This window comes from Salminus brasiliensis, chromosome 24 (genome assembly GCF_030463535.1).
Source record: "Salminus brasiliensis chromosome 24, fSalBra1.hap2, whole genome shotgun sequence".
NCBI lineage: Eukaryota > Metazoa > Chordata > Actinopteri > Characiformes > Bryconidae > Salminus > Salminus brasiliensis.
In genome coordinates this window covers 21,971,466-21,990,652 of record NC_132901.1, presented here as the reverse complement: position 1 = coordinate 21,990,652, position 19,187 = coordinate 21,971,466, and the positions used below count along the sequence as shown (strand labels likewise).

Here is a 19,187-nt window from a genome sequence, read left to right as displayed (position 1 = left end):
TCTGCACATGTCTGTTCCAGTGAGAAATCGCTCTCGATCCCTGAACATGCTTCGCCTTAATCTCAAATATCCTAACAGGGAATTAGACGGGATGCTGTCAGAGAGTGAGAGGAAAAGGCGATAACATGTTGCTGAGGTGTGATGAGCTTTTAAGCGCCGGACTATGGGCAGCAGCAGCAGCAGCGAGGCAGACTAGCCGATGCGAATAAGAGGCGATGTGTGGAATTACCGGCCGGATGAAAACGGTGGCCCGATCGGCCCGAGTAAATCAGGACTATCAAACACTTTTCATTTCCTTTAAACCACTTTACTGTACCATAAACCCCCTATCCCCTCCCCCCGCCGCTGTAAACATCTCACCCCGCGTAATACCACTGCTAGATAATGAAATAAACGTCTTAAGAGGATTAAAAGCGCTTGCCCGGGCGAATCTGTAAACTGGTCCCTTAGTTTATGGGCGAATTTTAATGCGGGCGTCGCAGGGATGTTTACAGCTTTTCCGAATGTTGGTCAGGAGAAGCATGCGACAAGGAGGCGTAGAGATGCAGGGCAGGAAAAAAAATGTAAAAAGTGGAAATGAGAAGCGTGATGAACAACTGCTGAGTTTGGCGACTTAGAGCGAACGTGTCGCTGGTCATATTTACAGCCGTGCCTGAAAGAGGAACGATTTTAAAAGATGGTTTCCAATTATGGGAGATGCTGCAGAGTGCGGGAAGATTAGAGGGGAAATAGGAGTGTGTATGTGTGTATGCTTCTTCACAGTAATGTAAAGGGCAAGTCTTGATTCTCTAGGGTGCAGGTCTGAGTTGAGTCACGATTCTCTAGGATGCAAGCCTGAGTCGAGTCAGGAGTCTGGGATCTCCGGGTGCAGGTCTGAGTCGTGTCTCTAGTATCTTGGAAGCAAGTCTGAGTTAAATCTTGAGTCTTTGGGAATAGGAATTAAGTCTCTATTCTCTGGGAGGTCCGAGTCATGTCTCTAGTCTCTGGGATGCAGGTCTGAGTTGAGGGTGGAGTCTCTGGGGTGCAGGCCTCACATATCTGGGATCTCAGTCTGAGTCTCTGAGGTACCTCTAGCATCGGAGTTGAGTTTTGATTCTCTGGGATGCAGGTCTGAGTCATGTCTCTAGTCTCCCGGACGCAGGTCTAAGTTGTGTCTCTAATATCTTTAAAGCGAATGTGAGTTGAATCTGGAGTCTCTGGGATGCAGGTCTGAGTCAAGTCTGGAGTCTCTGGGATGCAGGCCTGAGTCGAGTCAGGACTCAGGCTTGCATCCAGGTGCAGGTCTGGAGTCTCTGGGATGCAGGTCTGAGTCAAGTCTGGAGTCTCTGGAATGCAGGTCCGGAGTCTCTGAGATGCAGGTCTGAGTCAAATCTGGAGTCTCTGGGATGCAGGTCTGAGTCAAGTCTGGGGTCTCTGGAATGCAGGTCCGGAGTCTCTGGGATGCAGGTCTGAGTCAAATCTGGAGTCTCTGGGATGCAGGTCTGAGTCAAGTCTGGAGTTTCTGAGATGCAGGTCTGAGTCAAGTCTGAAGTCTCTGGGATGCAGGTCTGAGTCAAGTCTGGAGTTTCTGAGATGCAGGTCTGAGTCAAGTCTGAAGTCTCTGGAATGCAGGTCTGGAGTCTCTGGGATGCAGGTCTGAGTCAAATCTGGAGTCTCTGGGATGCAGGTCTGAGTCAAATCTGGAGTCTCTGGGATGCAGGTCTGAGTCAAGTCTGGAGTCTCTGAGATGCAAGTCTGAGTCAAGTCTGGAGTCTCTGGGATGCAACTCTGAGTTGAGTCTTGGAGTGTCAGTCTCGTGATGTTATGGCACTGTGTGCTGTAATCGCAAATGTACCATTTAAAAAAGACCAATGCGAAAGCAACCCGCGAGTGCATCCCACACAGTGACTGCGATTTCTAATTAGTGAAGTGAGCTTGTGGTACATATGCAGCCTGACGTACTGTACGCAGCACTGAAGTATAGAACATATGCGTCTAATAAGGAGAAACACTGATTTAATGGCCGTTTCTGGAACAGTGCCCACTCTCTCTCTCTCTCTCTTATTTGAGTTCATAAAGCGAGTGGGTCTAAGAGAGCTATTTCAGGATACTGGTGGAGAGCAGTCGGGGAAAAGGACGGGGTAAAGAATCATAATCTTACCACAAAACCCAGAAGCGTTGACAACCTTGCACAGGATTTAAAGCACTGGAATTCGGTGTTATTATTCTCACTCTTATTCTTGGCTTTCCACAGGCTTGGGTAGATCAGCCTGTCCTCTCTGAAACTCTTCTTTTTCTTAAAGGTCATTTCACAGCGAAGGCGTTTTTGCAGCACTTCTGATGGAACAGATACACCTCAGTTTTTTTCCCGTAGTTTTTCCTACAGTGACTGCGTGGATGTGAATCTTGAATCTGTCAAAACACAGCCCCTTCCATCCCACTGTTTTACTGTTGTGAGCACGACTGACGTGTTAGCGAACATCAGCGTAATCCATCCTCAAATAACATGCAGACATTTTCTATAATTACAAACTTTATATTAACAACAATCAAACACAAATTTTGAAAATCACTTAACTGGTCAGGTGCCAATATTAAAATCATTAAATGAATATTCCCACATTTATTACAATCCAATCATGGTAAGTTATGCAGGCCAACGTGTCAACACTGTGAAACACTGCTTTCATGTGTAAAGGCAGTACGTTTTATACCTGTGGGCCACGGGCTGGGCTGTGGGGGTACTGCAACATGGCTTTTGGTCTTCCTTAATTATTATATTATTATATTATTTATTATTATTTTAGCATAAAACCTTGTAACAATACACAGGTACACAATTATTTGCAAAAATAAAACAAAAATAAGGATCAAAAGACGGATGCCTGGGTGGATGGGTTGTTGATTGGTCTGGCAAAACTGACTGCAGGTTAGTTACACTGTATGGACTATTGAGACGCCTGCTGATTTGTTGTATCTGCCGAAATCAAGGGTATTATCCTGATTGTTGATGTAACTCTACTGTCCAGGGAACTCCTGGACACCTCACCTCCACCTCATTCCCAACTCCAGAGAACACAGTCAGTCCCACTTCTCTACAGCTTAATGCCGGATAGCTTTGTACCCCTCTAGCCCACGCCTGGCATTAGACAGCATGGTGCTAATAGGTGCATGTTGACCTGTTCCAGAGAGTCCTATTCTATTGGCAGTACTTCTCTTCTACAGGGACTAGACAAGCTGTGTGTATGCACACTGTGTATGTATCTGTGTTAAGTTGCAATGGGGGCAGCCTAAAGTAGCTGAATGCATTTTGTAGAGGGGGTGTCCTCAAATATTTGGATATGTAGTACATTTTTTAGTGTAAGTCAATGTAAACTGTTTCTCTTTTTTGATTGGATGAATTCATCCATCAGGGAAAAGTGTGAGTAGCAAAATACTGGGGATTCCTGATTTTAAATACTGGGAAATGGGACAGTTTTGCATATATTTGCAAGTCCAGCAGTGGTTCCAGGGTTGGAGATCTATGGAAATTGCGTTAAAACAGCTGCATGTATGTATATAGATGTCCCCAAAAGGACATTCAAGATTCATAACACTGGCTTCACTTGAAAGCAGTTGTGAGCGGAGCATGGACACCGTCCATTATGCAAAACCATCAGCATTTCCCATTTCTCCAAACTCCTGTCGAACTCTCTCAGAAAGCAGTGTGTGAAATGTGCGTACTGTCAGTTCTACTTACAATTGCCTGTGCTTTGAGTAGCCAGAGCAGAAGATTACATATGACTCTTATCGCGACTCCCAAAATGGTCTTTGCCTTCACACCTATCTCCTCATTTCCCCATCCCTGATGGAAGAGAGAGCTCGCCGAGAACTCGCCTCAGCTGGTGGAGGCGTCATATTCGCCTGCCAGGGGCCACAGAGTGATAAGCTCGTTTTGGAGCAAGGTAGAGAAAAGAACAGCCCTCCCTCCGCTTCCTCACCAGCCTGATTCCAGGCTCGGCTTTCAGATGCGAGCGCACCGGCCAGGCCTGACGCCGGCTTCCATTACTCCAGTGGGGGGGGAGCAGTTGAAGTGTGGGAAAGGGGGTGGGGGTGCTTTTATGCACCACTTCCTCTGATTGCAGAAGTCAACAGCACATCCATGCTAGTCAAGTGGAGACACGGTGGTCTTTTGGTGCTGCTGATGGGTATGTAGAGCACGCTTAGACGTTAAGTGCCCAGTAGTTGGCTTTACAGAAAAGCTTTTTGCAGGTGTGAGGAAAATAAATAAATATATGTTTACAGTAGACGGTTGTGCTCTGAAGTTTACATACACTCAACACTGTCATGGCAGTATTGTGCTTTCAGTGATTTCTTTATCGCTGGCACAGTAAGTGTAGGATTTACAGCTTGGGTTTCTGAAACCAAAACAGGGTCAGATTTATATATACTGGGTTAAACACTTACATACATTCACTTAGATTATTATTAATTTCAGTAGTCCTGAAGGTTTAACATGCCAAAGCCAAGGTCTCTCAATTTAATGCTAGTGATCATGATTGGCTACAGCTGGCAGCTCCTCTGTGTGGCTGCAAAATAAGGGTGGTTTGTTTGACAGCACTTACTGGACTGGCCAAGACACAGTACAATGGGAGCTCCCAACACAAAGTCCAAGGAGCTCAGTGCAGATCTGAGTGATCTGGGTGATCATTAGGAATGTCTCTCAGAGCATTGCTAAACAACTGCAGATTTCAAGATCATCAGTTCTTCAGGTTATTGGTGATTCCATTTTGCCAAAATCTGAAAGAAGGCTTAAACTGTCAGGTACAAGGCACAGGCTGGCCATGAACTGGAAGCAGCTGGACTACAGCATCACTTGTCTAGAGTTGAGCAAGTTTACATCACCTTGGAGTGACAGGCTGCCACCAAAGCTCCAAAATTGACCCCTCCAAGTTCAGCTAAAGTTTACAGTTGATCACATGGACAAAGGAAAAGCCTTGCAGAGACGAGTGTTATGGATAGATAAGATAGATGAAACTGTGATGCTGGTCTACAGTGAGTAGAGCTATATTTTAGGGGCATGTAATCTCGAGAGCACTATACCAACTGTTAGCATGGTGGTGGTAGCAACAATTGAACCAAATAGGTGTGCTGTACTTTTGACTCCCAGAAAACCTTAGACTAGACTAGACGTTGGTCATTTTGTCGATGGCCGTGTTCAGTGGGACACACCTTTCTTTCCCCAGATGACATGCCCTTGTGGCCTGTATGGGTAGCCCAACTGAGAACCAGAACATTTAGTCCATGAGTTCCATATTGGCCCAACATATGGATGCCCACCAGGGTCAGTGATGGGGCAAGGAGCGGTTAACCATGGGCCCCACTTGGGTTGTACACTATACATGTGAGATAAAGGTGGGCTACAATGATGGGGCCTGTTTGGGAAGTCCTACCACCTAGCTCACGTTCCACCCATGTAAGCCCCACATGAGCACGTTGGCTGGGTCAAGGTCTAAAATAAGCTGGAGAAGACTTCGTCGTCTCCAGGGGAACTGTGATTTTGGGTCGTTTTTGCCAGTGTGAGGATACAGAGATGACTTACCTGTCTGCGCAAATCCCGGGTCTTCTTGGTCATCTTGTCGATGGCCGTGTTCAGTGGGTCACCCCTTTCTTTCCTTCCCGTCTGCAGAGAACGAGAGAACGAGAGAAAGAGAGAGACATACAGTGTTATACTTGAAGCATTAGCACTAGCAATAGTGTTCATGGTCTACACACTCTCGCAAGATCTGAAAAACAGGCAGACAGCAGGGATGAAAGCATCGCTGTAGCGAGGCTTGTAGGGGCGAAAGCAAGATGATTCCTGGAAAACTCGGCAAGACAGTCCTTTAAGTGCCTCCAAACGTAGGAGGCTCAGGGCGGGAAGACCTGAAGTGGGACAGGAGCCCATAAAAATAATAACAATAGTGGAACGCAAGCTGGGATAAAAGAAGCAGAGCGTCTAGTAAAAGCAGTGAAATGGACAATAGACTGCTGAGAACAAGTTTGGCTAGGAATAATCCCCTTTGCCGAAGCTATGGTGCAGAATGAGAGAGAGACCGAGAAAAAAGGAAGATGCACAAAGCTCACAATGATCAAACTCCTGTAGCGGGGCTACAAAAGCCTCACGCCACTTTCGGGCTAACGTTCCGAGTGCCTGAATTGCCTGGCACTTCTGCAGTTGGCTAGTGCTAGCTGTAATAGCAGGAGTTAACTGTTGTTAGTGCACCAGATATAGGTGTAAATATTGCTTACTCCAAGCCTCAGCTGAAGTCTTTTTAAGGCAGATGGAAAACCATTATATGTATTATATTTATTATATAATATAATCTTGGTCTGAATTCTTACATTTGAAGAAAACTGTCCACATTAGTACTTGCTGTCCTCGATAAGCGCTTGTCTGTGAAACTGAACAGACTGCATATGAATGTGCTGCGAGCTTTAGCCACCTCGTATTGTTCCTCTGATTAAACAAATGCAATAATCCGTCAGTGATTTGAGCGCGGTACGAGCGCTCGTGCTTGTTCAGAAACTGTCACATTGCATTGAATAGCAGTGGCACTGCAGAGGCTGCAGACGAGGCAAAGAGTGTATTATTCTAAAACGTGACTGTCTTTCACATATTCATGTGAGAAGAGTCTCTCGTGCCAAACTGGAGCTTGAGCGTATTGCTGCTGTAGTCGTGTCTGCGCTCATTGTGCAGAAAAAGGCAGTTGTGATCATCTTCAGACTTCTTACATGACTGCTGGGTTATTGAGCACAAGGTTGTGGGTTCGATACCACTGCTCCAGGGGTGGCGTAGCGCGGCTGACCCTGCGCTCTGACGTGCTGGGTGAACAATTTACATGGAAGCGGCAAAAAAGACTTACACTAAAAAGACGTTTATTTATTGGAGCGTGCTGTTAGTAAAAACTTTTCAGTTTCATTTTCTGTACTTATCAGAGATACATGAACGCACAATTATACGCACGTATCCTTGGCTTATCCTGACACTTAGAAAGGGATAAGTGTACTGTACTTAATCTTTTGCTCTAGATATATTTAGAAAATAAATAAATAAAATAAAACTTGTTGAAAGATCTAAGTATTCTTCCCATACACACAATTTTGTATTGTAACTTGTGGCTAAGGGTGGGTTGTGGTTTGAGGTGGGACGGAGGCTGCATGACAATGTCTATTATCAACCTTCCCTAAGGACTATTAGTGGTGTTTTGGCTTGAACTTGAAGTTTTTATATTTTTATATTTTTTAATTTTGGCATCTAATATAGTATTTGCTTAAAAATATAAACTTCTAAAGAACACAAATAAGTTCTTTATCCTGTGTATGTCTCATACTGGAGATGCTATGTCACAGTTATGTAATCTGTTTTCATGTCCCTGTAAAAAAAATGTATAAAAAAAAATATATTATATATATATATATATATATATACACATACATACATACATACACACACACACATTGTTATTTTTTGTTTTTAAATATATATCAGAAATTAGACAAATGTGTGAACTGTTAATCATGCCACCTCTGTTCAGATTTGTTTAGTTTTATGACCTGAATTACAAAAATGTTATTAATTTATGTATATATATATATATATATATATATATATATATATATATATATATATATATATAAATTATATATATGCAATCAGAAAAATATATAAAAAAAAAAATATATATATATATATATATATATATACATACACAAACACACACACACACACTTTTTTATACTATATGAAAGTACTTTTAAGTGCACTTATTATAAACCACTAGTAGTACCAGAGGGTGACTGATCAATGGGCTACAGTCCATGGGCTACAGTCAGTAGCCATTATGAAAGGTGTGCCTGATGTAACATCAGTGTAGCTACAAGGGGGCTAGTCCTGTTTCTAAAAAACTGGCAACTCCAGTATATTTCTAAGCAGACTTTTGGAGTAAAGGGGGTTCAGGCATAAACATCAGTGATGAGAATACATGGTGTAAATAACACCACCGGCAACAAAAGCAGCAGAGACAACAACAAAAAACAACAACATCGACCCTCCTCCCCAGCCACTGACAGCACAACCGGTCCAAAATTCTCAATGGAGCTCCTTGAGTCTGCCATGTGACGAGTGTGCCTCCACGAGAGCAGGGGCTTTAGAAAGACCCTGTCAGAGGGAGCTGGTAAACAGGCGGGCCGCTTGAGCCGGGGCTCTTGTTAGAGAACAATTAAAGGGAGCGGGCTGAGCTTCGGCATGAGCGGCCTTCTCCCCTAGGTCCCATCTGCCAGACAGCTCACAGCTGGCTCCTGTGTGGGGTGCTAGAACGCACCATCGCCACAGATGACAGCCCAAAGCTCTCAGTGTCTGCGTCTCCGGCTCCCTCTACATCTCTCTATCTCTCCCCCTCGCTCTCTCTCCCTCTCCCTCAGTCCGTCTGTTTCTTTCAACAGCCAGGCTGCGGCCTGTGGCAGCGCTCGCTACACAAAAACGCACACACACACACACACACACACACACACACACACACACACACACACACACACACACACACACACATTCTTCTCATTAAATATGGACAGCTAGACTGAAGCAGCCAAATGCTTTACTGAAAGTGGGATGAAACAAACAAGAAGACTCAAAGGACGGAGAACAAGAATACATAATGTCGGCGCGGTGTGGAGAAGTTTAAAAGCCTGTTCTTGTAATTTCTGGGTTGAAAACCTTTAAATTTTAAGATATTTTACTTCAGTTTCTTTGCCACACTATTCCAGAACAACTCTACCTTTACAGATTTAACTAAGCAGTGACTTCCACACTCGATTTTACTCCCGACGAACTGCGAGAGGCGGGACCTTTCTGGTGACCTCACCACGCAACCTGGTCAGACTGCTCTATCTGTGCGACTACTACTGAGAAAGTGTCCTACCATGGACACACCTCACTTCGGCTACAGCCTAGTCCTTGGAAACGCAGCGTACAAATAATGTACTGTTGCTGTTGATACTTTTGCTTCAAAGAGGAAGTGACATCATTTGAGCCTTTGGAGCATTTTTCTTTTTTTATGTACACTATTCATGCAGAGAAAGTCACAGACCATCTCATCATGTTGTATTGTAAACCTGCCTCCCATATCTGAATAAAAATAATTTAATGTAAACCAAAATGTGTTATTTTTTTCTGTTTAAAAAAATTAAAACAATTAAACAAATAAATACACACATAAATAAATAAATAAATAAATAAATAAATAAATAAATACTACCCGGCTCCGATTTCACAGAATGGTTCATTTACATTTGATTTATTGACATCCTCAAGTCTGCACTACTGCAGCAATAGCTGGCAGATAAGGACGCCAGGAATTATCTATATCCCCCCCCCCCAAAAAAAAAAAACTCACATCCCATATCTAGCAGGCAATGCCGTCCTGAAGGAGACTGAAGACAATTCTGATCGCCGATCAGTCATCCCCACTTCACTCAATCAAAAGCCTGATCATGACAGGGACGGCAGGCATAACATCCAACGGACCAGGCCTTATTCTCTACGGCACTAAAATCAAGCGCCGATGCCCAGCTCAGAAATAAACCCACAGGACATCAACAGACATCCAGAATAGCTGGCAGATCTTCTGCCAACATGACAAAACGAGAGACAACACCAGCGTCTCCATTCAGAGACACCTGACCGAAAGAACGAAGCCTTCAGAGGCAGCCTTTCAATTAGGCCTGGATTTCTGAGATTGGGAAAGGGCCCCCGGTTTCAAAGCCTGTGATCCTGTTCATGTCGTGAATGAGCTTCTCTTTCTAGACGCCACTTCAGATGGACGAGACTGTCCTGCTGCCACACAGCACAGCTCATAGACTTACACTCTTAGCCAGAGAGAGAGAGAGAGAGAGAGAGAGAGAGAGAGAGAGAGAAAGAGAGAGAAAGAGAGAGAGAGAGAGAGAGAAGAGAAGAGAAGAGAAGAGGAGAAAGCGTCTGAGAGAAGAGGGACAGAGTGAGACGAAATTGAGAGAGTAAGAGAAAGGAAGAGACGAGAGAGGGGCAAAGCAGAAAGGACAAGAGGAGAGAGCGAGAGAGATAAATAGCATGAGAGAGGAGAGAGAGAGAGAGACAGAGAGAGTGAGAGAGCGAGAGAGCGAGAGAGAGGGGGAGACAGGAGAGAGACAGTGTGAGAGAGAGAGAGAGAGAGAGAGAGAGAGAGAGAGAGAGAGAGAGAGACAGGAGAGAGACAGCGTGAGAGAGAGAGAGACAGGAGAGAGACAGCGTGAGAGAGAGAGAGAGAGAGAGAGAGAGAGAGAGGGGAGACAGGAGAGAGACAGCGTGAGAGAGAGAGAGAGAGAGAGAGGGGGGAGACAGGAGAGAGACAGCGTGTGAGAGAGAGAGAGAGAGAGAGAGAGAGAGAGAGAGAGAGAGAGAGAGGGGAGACAGGAGAGAGACAGTGGGAGAGAAAGAGTAAAAGAGCTTGTGAAATAGTGTGATAGAAAGGAGAAGAAGAAAGTGAGAGAGAAAAGATGAGACGAGAGAGAGCAACAGAGACAGAGAGACAGTGCGAGAGTGAGAGACAGTGAGCAAGGAAGAGACAGAGCGAGAGAGCATGTGAATCAGTGTGATCACCCATGCAGTTTAGACTGCATTCACTGGAAGCAACGGATTGCATTTGAGGCCAAAATTCATCCTAAAACCCTGCAGCTAAAACGATGAATGAATTTACATGTTGCTAAGCAACTGCCCTCGAGATTCACCTAGCGTTGCATGTTGACTGCACGACCGGAGATATTAATACTCTAACCTACCCAACAAAGAGTGTCCATCAGGCTAATACAAGGACAAAAGTAAGCCAGAGGAAAGTGTAGCGCAGTTCATCACCACACCGCTCTTAGTCTGCGCTCACTGCACGCTAAACAACCACGCTAACTGACGTGGGACGATGGCCCCGGTCTGATCCAGGCTCATTTTAATGGATCGGGAATGGGATATTTTAATTCTAATCCAGATCGGATTCTTTGTTTTAAACTCCCCGGTGGTGAGAGCGCCATCTGGTGGCCTGCTGGATTAACTGTCCCAACTGTCCAAGAAAGGCTCTAAATTTTCTACATTGCTGTGAGGATTTGATTGCATTCATCGACAAGAGTGTTAGTGAGGTCAGGATGTTGGATGGTCACCACCTCAGCTCATCCCCAACTCTCCAGCTCATCCCAAAAGTATTGGACGGAGCACCAGAGAACACAGTCCCACTGCTCCACAGCTCAATGCTGGGGGCTTTACGCCCCTCCAGCCCACATCTGGCATTAGGCATGATGGGACAAATAAGTTCATGTTGATCTGCTCCAGAGAGTCCTATTGTATTGACAGGACTTCTCTACAGGGACTAGATACGTTGAGACTGTGTGTGTATTTGCACTTCTGTTTCAGCAATGGGTGCAACTTAAAGTAGCTAAATGCATTCATTAGAAGGGGTGTCCACAAACTTTTGGCTGCAGGCTGTGTAAAGAAGTCTCTAACAATCCTAAAATGTCTTCACGGGATCTACAGATCGCTCTGGCCTTAGCTGATGTCAAAGTACAGCATCTACCATCTTAAATTGACCAAACAGGGCCGATTTTCATGGGAGGTGTACAAAGAGGAAGCCCGTCCCAGATAACATGTCCAGCTGCGAAGCAGAGAGTTCTGTCTGTGGGTTCCATGTTGCCCCATATATGGATGCCCACCAGGGTCCGTGATGAGAACAGGAGGGGTTAAACATGGGCCCCATCTGGGTTGTACCCTGCACATGTACTGCCTAGATGGGACCCATGTGAGATTAGGGTGGGCTGTAAGGACTGGGCGAACTGTACAAACCCACCTACTGACTAATCCTCACAGCTCGGTCGTGTGTTCCACAGGCCTTGTCTTGTACTGTTTCACCAAGGTCCCGGAGGAGCCTTCGCTGCGCCCCACTGCGCCTGCTCATACGCTCCCCGTGTGGACGGCATGGCAATGAAGTTTTGCTGGAGACTATTCGCTCTCTAGTCAAGTCTCCGTCTTCTGCTGTAGGTTTTAAATAGAGGCCTTGACTCCGGCTGTCTGCTGATAGAATAACAGAAGCGCTCCTTTCTCCCCCCGCCGCCTCGCTCTGTACTGTACTAAATCGATGAGTGTTATTGTTAAGACAGTGAGCGCCGCCGTCCCTTCTGATCACGCAAGCGTGACCAAGACCCCCCCCCCCGCCTCTTTCCCGCGTTGTGCCGCAGCATTGAGCGCTCTTCTTCCCTTTGTCTTCACGTTCCTTCTCCGCGAGGCCTTGAGGTTAATGCTTTCTGTCACTCGCAATGTGTTTGTGGCTATCCAGCTATAAATGCTACTGTTTCTCATTAGACAAGAAAAGGCCTCCTATCAAATGGCCGAGGGTGCGGGGAGCGCGGACGAATGCCGCTTTAAAAAGCAAGCTGCTTGCGGACAATTTAAATAATACCTCGGCCCGGAGCTGCACGGCCTGCTGGGATTCTAAAGAGGTGGAGGCGACCGTGGTGGACCATTCAATACACATGTACACACACACCTACTACATGAACACATTCAATGCAATGCGAAAGCACACACACACACAGCTCGCTGTGAGCTTTGTCAAGCGTGTGATGAGCAGGTGACACACCTACATAATCAACCACACACACACACACACACACACACACACTGCAGGGCTTGGGCAACGTAGTGCAAAAATGAACAAATTCCCTATGAATTCTTGAAATGTGAGATTCTCGCCCACTCTGAAGGAAGCTGCTCTGAACCCTTCACCTCAAACAACCACCAGGGTACCATCACAGCCAAAGGGAGGTCCGTTGGGGGGATGTTGGTTGCTAAAATGTGGTCATTTTTGATTGGTCAAGCTAGCAGTCAACACTGCTGCACTCTACAAGAGAGGCCAGAGCAGACTCTACCTGCTGAGGAGATTGAGGTCCTTTGGAGTGCAGGGAGCGCTCCTGAGGACGTTCTTTGACACAGTGGTGGCATCTGCCATCTTTTATGGAGTGGTCTGCTGGGGCAGTAGCATCTCGACGGCAGATAAGAAGAGACTGGACAAACTCATAAAGAGGGCCGGCTCTGTCCTGGGGTGCTTCTTAGACCCAGTGCAGGTGGTGGGAGACAGGAGGATGACAACCAAGCTGGCATCCATGCTGGAGAACAGCTCCCACCCCATGCATGAGACTCTGGCAGCACTGGGCAGCTCCTTTAGCGACAGGCTGCTTCACCCCAAGTGTGTGAAGGAGCGGTATCGCAGGTCCTTCCTTCCTGCTGCCGTCAGACTGCACAACCAGCACTGCTCCCAGCGGACCACATACACACACACTTAACTACACACACATGTTCATGTCAGGGAATACTATGTGCAATATCCCCCCCCCCCCATGTGCAATTAAGAGTCTTTTGCTGTAAATAATATTGTTTATTGCTTTTTTAATTCTTATCTATATTGTGTGTATAATGTAAATTATTTATTTATCTAATTTTTTGTAACTGAGTGTCCTGCTATCCCTTTCTGCTGTTACACTGTGAATTTCCCCACTGCGGGACTAATAAAGGATTATCTTATCTTATCTTATCTTAGATCTTAGGGGGCAGAGGGAGTATGGACACCTTCCAGAAAGGACCAGGCCCCAGAACCTCAGTACCTCAAATGGAAACCAGGGTTCCATAATGGCCACAGGGTTCTGCTCTAGCTCACAATAGGTTGATGTTGATCTGCTCCAGAGAGTCCTATTGTATTGGCAGTATTTCTCTACAGGGACTAGACAACTTGAGACTGTGTGTGTATTTGCACTTCTGTTTCAGCAATGGGTGCAATCTAAAGTAGCTAAATGCATTCATTAGAAGGGGTGTCCACAAACTTTTGAACATAGTCATTGTAAGTGAAACAACCAGCCAGGTCAGGCGGCAGGCTGTGTCTCCATCAGTCCTCACGGGATCTACAGACCGCTCTGGCCACAGCTGATGCCAAAGTACAGCATCCGTTATCCAGAAGAGACTGAACAGGGCTGATTTTCATGGGAGGTGTGCCTAGAGGAAGCCCGTCCCAGATAACATGCCCATAGGGTTCCAAAATGGCCACAGGGTTCTGCTGGGATGTCCCAAGTATGTGTATATATATGATGTACAGAGTCATTCATTTCAACAAACAGCTGTTAACCACTGCATTAAGACTAATCAAATAAATTTGAGATTATTGATTAGAATTGTCTGACAGGGATTATAATAAATACGCACACGTCTGGCATTGTGAAGACGTCACCGTTATACTGTCACCATATCGCACACAAACACACATTGTACCAAAAGCCATGAGGGTGGCACTTCAGATCCAACAAGTGCTGCATGTTGCGGCACTCTAAGCACACTGAGCGTTGCATGTGTCCGGGCATGTGTTCTATTAGAAGAGTATACCACCTCTGACTATCAGGGAATAACAGCACAGCATGAGCACTCCACACTCCCAACACACACACACACACACACACACACAGCACAACAACACTACACTGCCACTGTTAATATGGCAAGCGGCACATCCATGCACATCAAGAGCCATGGTGAAAATGCCAATGGGGGGAAAGAATTAGGAAAGATTGGGAAAAGAATAAAAATAAAGGTAAATAAAAGCATCTGCAAAAAAATAAATAAATAAAATAAATTAATTAATTACATTAAAAAAATTGTTTATGTATGTATTTATTATAATTTAATCATTAAATCATTAATTTAATCATTAATCATTATAATTTTTGCCCAATTTAGCAAGGCCAATTAACCCACCCACTCACTAGGACTGCCACCAATTAAGGGTAGAGCAAAGAGATGGTAAAGGCTAGTGTCAGTGAGTGTTAGCCTTAGCCCAGCACGGATCTCCTCTTGCAACCTTTGACTTTCGTTTGAGTTCCATTTCTGCGGATACTGGCTCAGGACAGCAACCTGTACTCCCATTACTAGCAGTGTCTGGAAGTGATGGGCTGCTCTCTAGTATCAATAACCCCACATTCTACTGTCGCTCATTGTGTTTTAGCAGTTTCAACAGCTTAGACTATGTATATTGTGGGGGGTGTGACTATATCGAGTGAAGACTGTGATGCAACAGTTTAGGGGTTTTGGACTTAGCGTGTTGTCCAGCTGTGTTTTCATTATGACGGATTCTGAGGTTCACGGTTTGTCAGGTCCGTGTACTGACCCCTCATTATTCAACTATGCCAAGATAAGTACGTTAGACATTCTAGGACCCCGTTAAGATGAACGTCAGGGTGTCGGACAGTGCGAGTGTGTGCTGTTTCAGGATAGTTTTGTTACAGGATTAGATCGGATTCCTCCTCGTATCCAATCCAGCACTGTCTGCTGGTGTCGGCCCATTGCCGATACCCTTCAGTACTCATATGCCATCTCTACTGTGAAGAAATCAAAAAGTCATCCTCAGTAATAGGTGAACACTGCTGTAACAGTGTATATCAGTGAGGATAACTGGGACTGGACAGCTGCCATTGGTGTAACTGAAAAAGACTGACAGCTGCAGCTGTCAAAATACAGCAACTCACAGATTTGGAGATACGTTGGCGCGCTGCATGCGCTTCAGTGCAACGAGTTTAGTGAAATATCGTGTAGGTTTGTGATTGCCAAAGGTCAAGGACACTACCTATCATCTGTGAACATGAAATCTTCTGGCCAAGTTAGTACATAAAAAGTAAAAAAAAATAAAATAAAATAATAATAATAAAAAAAATAAAAAAAAATAAAAAATTTCAAATAAAAAAATGTTTTAAAAAGTAAAAAAAACTTATTTTAATATATATATATATATATATATATATATATTAAAATAAGTTTTTTTTACTTTTTAAAACATTTTTTTATTTGAAATGTCATTTGACAGCAGTATATTATTCATAATGACAAGTGTGACACTCAGTCTAAGTACAACCTTTTATGTTTAGTGCAGAGAGTGAAAAGTTACACTGAGTAATAAATTGTAATGACCTCATTATGTTAATACATGGAGAGGGTGCCATGTTCAATTTACTTTTTTTTTTTTTTTTTTTTTATAAAGGAGACCATAATTCAAAACCATTTGAACCTCTGCTGATAACAGACCCCTTTTACAAGAACTTGAGTTTAAATGTAAAGATTTTTTCCTATTTCATGTAAAGCTAATGACACAATCTCATAGAATTTGTACATACACCATTAAAGTGCACCCAAGAAATATGTACTTTTTTTGCATAGAGATCTTCATAGCTCCTTCATAGGCCTGATATTTGACTGACTCTGCAAAGAAAAGACATCATCTTGCTAATTCTATCTATAACACTACCTCCATCATGTTTGACAGATAACGTGTTACGCTTTGGATCATGAGCCCCTCCTTTCTTTCTTCATATTCCTCTCTTCCCATCATTTACTTCATTTACTTTAACTGTCTTTTAGGCTTGTTGGTGTTGCTGAGCTCACCAATGTGTTACTTCTTATTAAGAATGGACCAGATTGGCCCCTCCAGACATTTCTGCGCTCTCATTACTGCTAGCTTTGCTAATACATACATGCTACAAAAAGTCCAAACATTTGCTGTATCACTACATGGTGCCATCTCTATTTGCACCACATCCTCTGCAACAGGTCCAGAAGGCTTAGAGAATAAAAGAGAGAAGCAGACTGCCCATGTCCAGCAAAGTCCAACCCCCTACCGCCTCCGGCATCAAATGCTAATGTGTCATTTACCTACCACTGCGAGGCCTGGATTAGCTCGGACCGCAACACAAAGAGAGCGCTCTGGAAAAACACCCAGTGAGAAGCGCTGTACAAATACAATTGCACTGAACTGATTAGATCATTTGAAGGGCCTATAAAAAGACCTCTAATTGAGTAATCAATGTTAAGAGGACTTTAAAATATCTTGTTTTCTTTTATTATACTCCACTCGCTTTTTCCTTCCAAAGTGTAATTTGATGGCATGTAGTGGGCGAGACTCTCCCCCCGCCCCCAAGCCCCCAGCCTAGTTACAGACCTGGAGTCCAGCACAGCTTGGCGATTAGCATGCTCAAACTGCTAAAACTGCAGCACGAATTACTTTTACACAGCACGATTGCCTTATACACTATGTCCAAAAGTTTGTGGACACTGCTTCTGATAAATGTATTCAACCAGCTACTTTAAGTTGTACCCATTGTTGACACGGATGTGCAAATGGTCTGTCTAGTGCCTGTAGAGAAGTACTGCTAATAGAATAGGACTGCCAGGCGTAAGCTAGACGGGTATAAAGCTGTTGAGCACTGAACTATGGAGCAGTGGACCTGGGTTCTCTGGAATGATGGTTGGTGCTCCATCCAATACTTTTGGGATGAGTTGGGGTGGTGATCATCCAACCTCCTGACCTATGGTTGCTGAATGCAATCCAGTCCTCACAGCAATGCTCTGAAAAGTCTAGTAGAGAGCCTTCTTCCCTGATGAGCTCTTTCTATTGGAAACCCGTCTTTTCTGGGAGACAGTTCTCTTTTTAATACCCTTGATTTTAGATTAAATGAGCAGGTGTCCCAATACTTTTTTCCATATAGTGTATTTTCCCTGTTTAGTAATTAAAAAAAATATATATATATATATATATATATATTACACAATATCTTCTAATATATCAGCGTATAACTGCTCGTAGACCCTCTAGAGGTGTACGAGGATACCCCAAGTTATAAATCACAGCTCTAGAAGTGTGTTGCAATTGTAGTCCAGTCCTGTTCTAACACTTTCTAAGTAATTACTGATTAAGCCTGATGTGCTAGAACATGGATCTATCCAGAATAAGCAGAGTCAGAACACTGGATTAGCTTTGGAAAACACTGAACTAACGGAACAGGTCTGCACTATCAGGATTGGCTGGTTTACTGTAGTTGAACTGTGCATTATCCACGCATGGCTACGCTACTGCCTTTACTCCTGGTGTCTAAAGCGTTTTTCTAATAACGGGTGATAAGCAGGAGAGCTGCTCGGCTCATCTCCATCTAAATGTGCAACAAGCAGTCATATTAAAAAGTTTTTGCGCTGTGAGGCTGAATGCTCGCGACAAGTTAGCTCACCTTTAACCCCTCTGGTGATTCAGAACGCTCTGAACTACAGCACACAGCTCAACGAGCATGGCTTCAGCTATGACGAAACACACACACACACAATCGTGCATGAACCAGAGTACAGAATCTTAGACTGAAGTCAAACCTGACAGGCTAAAAGCATGTATCCAGGAGCTCGGCAGAAGCACATTTGGGTTCATTTCCGCTCTGCTGTAAATGGAATTTGCATGTTGTACCAGGGTCACATGGCAAGGGGGAAAAGTAAAGTGTTGCCGGGCTAGGTTTGTATATTCTGAGGAAAAATATAGAGATGTAGAGAGAGCTGAAGTACTCAGTGAAGCCTAGGTACTCAAAGAGGCTGGGCGGCGTGGCTAAATGTACTGCAGAGTGGACATACATTCCCATAAAGCTCTGGCTCCCAACTCTGGTCCTGTTGTCTTATCTATTTTAATGTTAATCAGCTAATTAACACGTCTCATCTGAGTTGAGCTGCATCAGTGAAACTCAGGGGTACTCCTGCAGGAGGAGCAAGAACCACCACTATATAGACCTTGGTACATATGTGGGGCTTACAAGGGTAGAACGTGGGCTAGGTGGGTTTTAGGTAGAGTGGGTTTGTACATATGTTTTCACTGGGACCAAATTGGGCCTACCTTAATCTCACATGGGTACCATTAAGGCCACACAGGCAGTGTACAGCACCGATTGGGCCCATGTTTAAGCCCGCCTGGTCCCATCACTGATCCTGGTCGGCATCCATATGTGTAATATATAGAGTTCTTCAGCTCCAGTTTAGTACATGTAAGAACGAGTGTCTACACTGGGAAATACAGCAGGATGGAAGTGTACTGGTAATACTTGTATGAGGTGCTACAGGAGTTCTTCAGTTCTAGGCCTTGAAGGCTGGTGTCCAGACTGGTGACTTCCCTGCTCAACACACATCTGGTTCAACTCGTACATTAATTAGGCAGCTGTAGAGGGTACATACTGACAGGGAAATCATCAACCTAGGTAACCTGGAAACCTGTCCTTCAGTACTGGAAACCTAAAGTACATCCACCAACCATCAGCCATAACATTAGTGCCCAATACTGTATAGGTTTCCCCCCTTGTGC

At 44.5% G+C, this 19,187-nt stretch overlaps 1 protein-coding gene across 1 annotated transcript in view; it reads right to left on the bottom strand.

Moving 5' to 3' along the window:
- ctnna2 (catenin (cadherin-associated protein), alpha 2) overlaps nucleotides 1-19,187 on the bottom strand; it is a 566,064-nt gene that overhangs the window by 121,745 nt on the left and 425,132 nt on the right. The window contains exon 8 of the mRNA XM_072669925.1: nucleotides 5,561-5,641. Within this exon, the coding sequence (XP_072526026.1) occupies nucleotides 5,561-5,641 (81 nt within the window). The remainder of the gene's footprint in view (nucleotides 1-5,560; nucleotides 5,642-19,187) is intronic.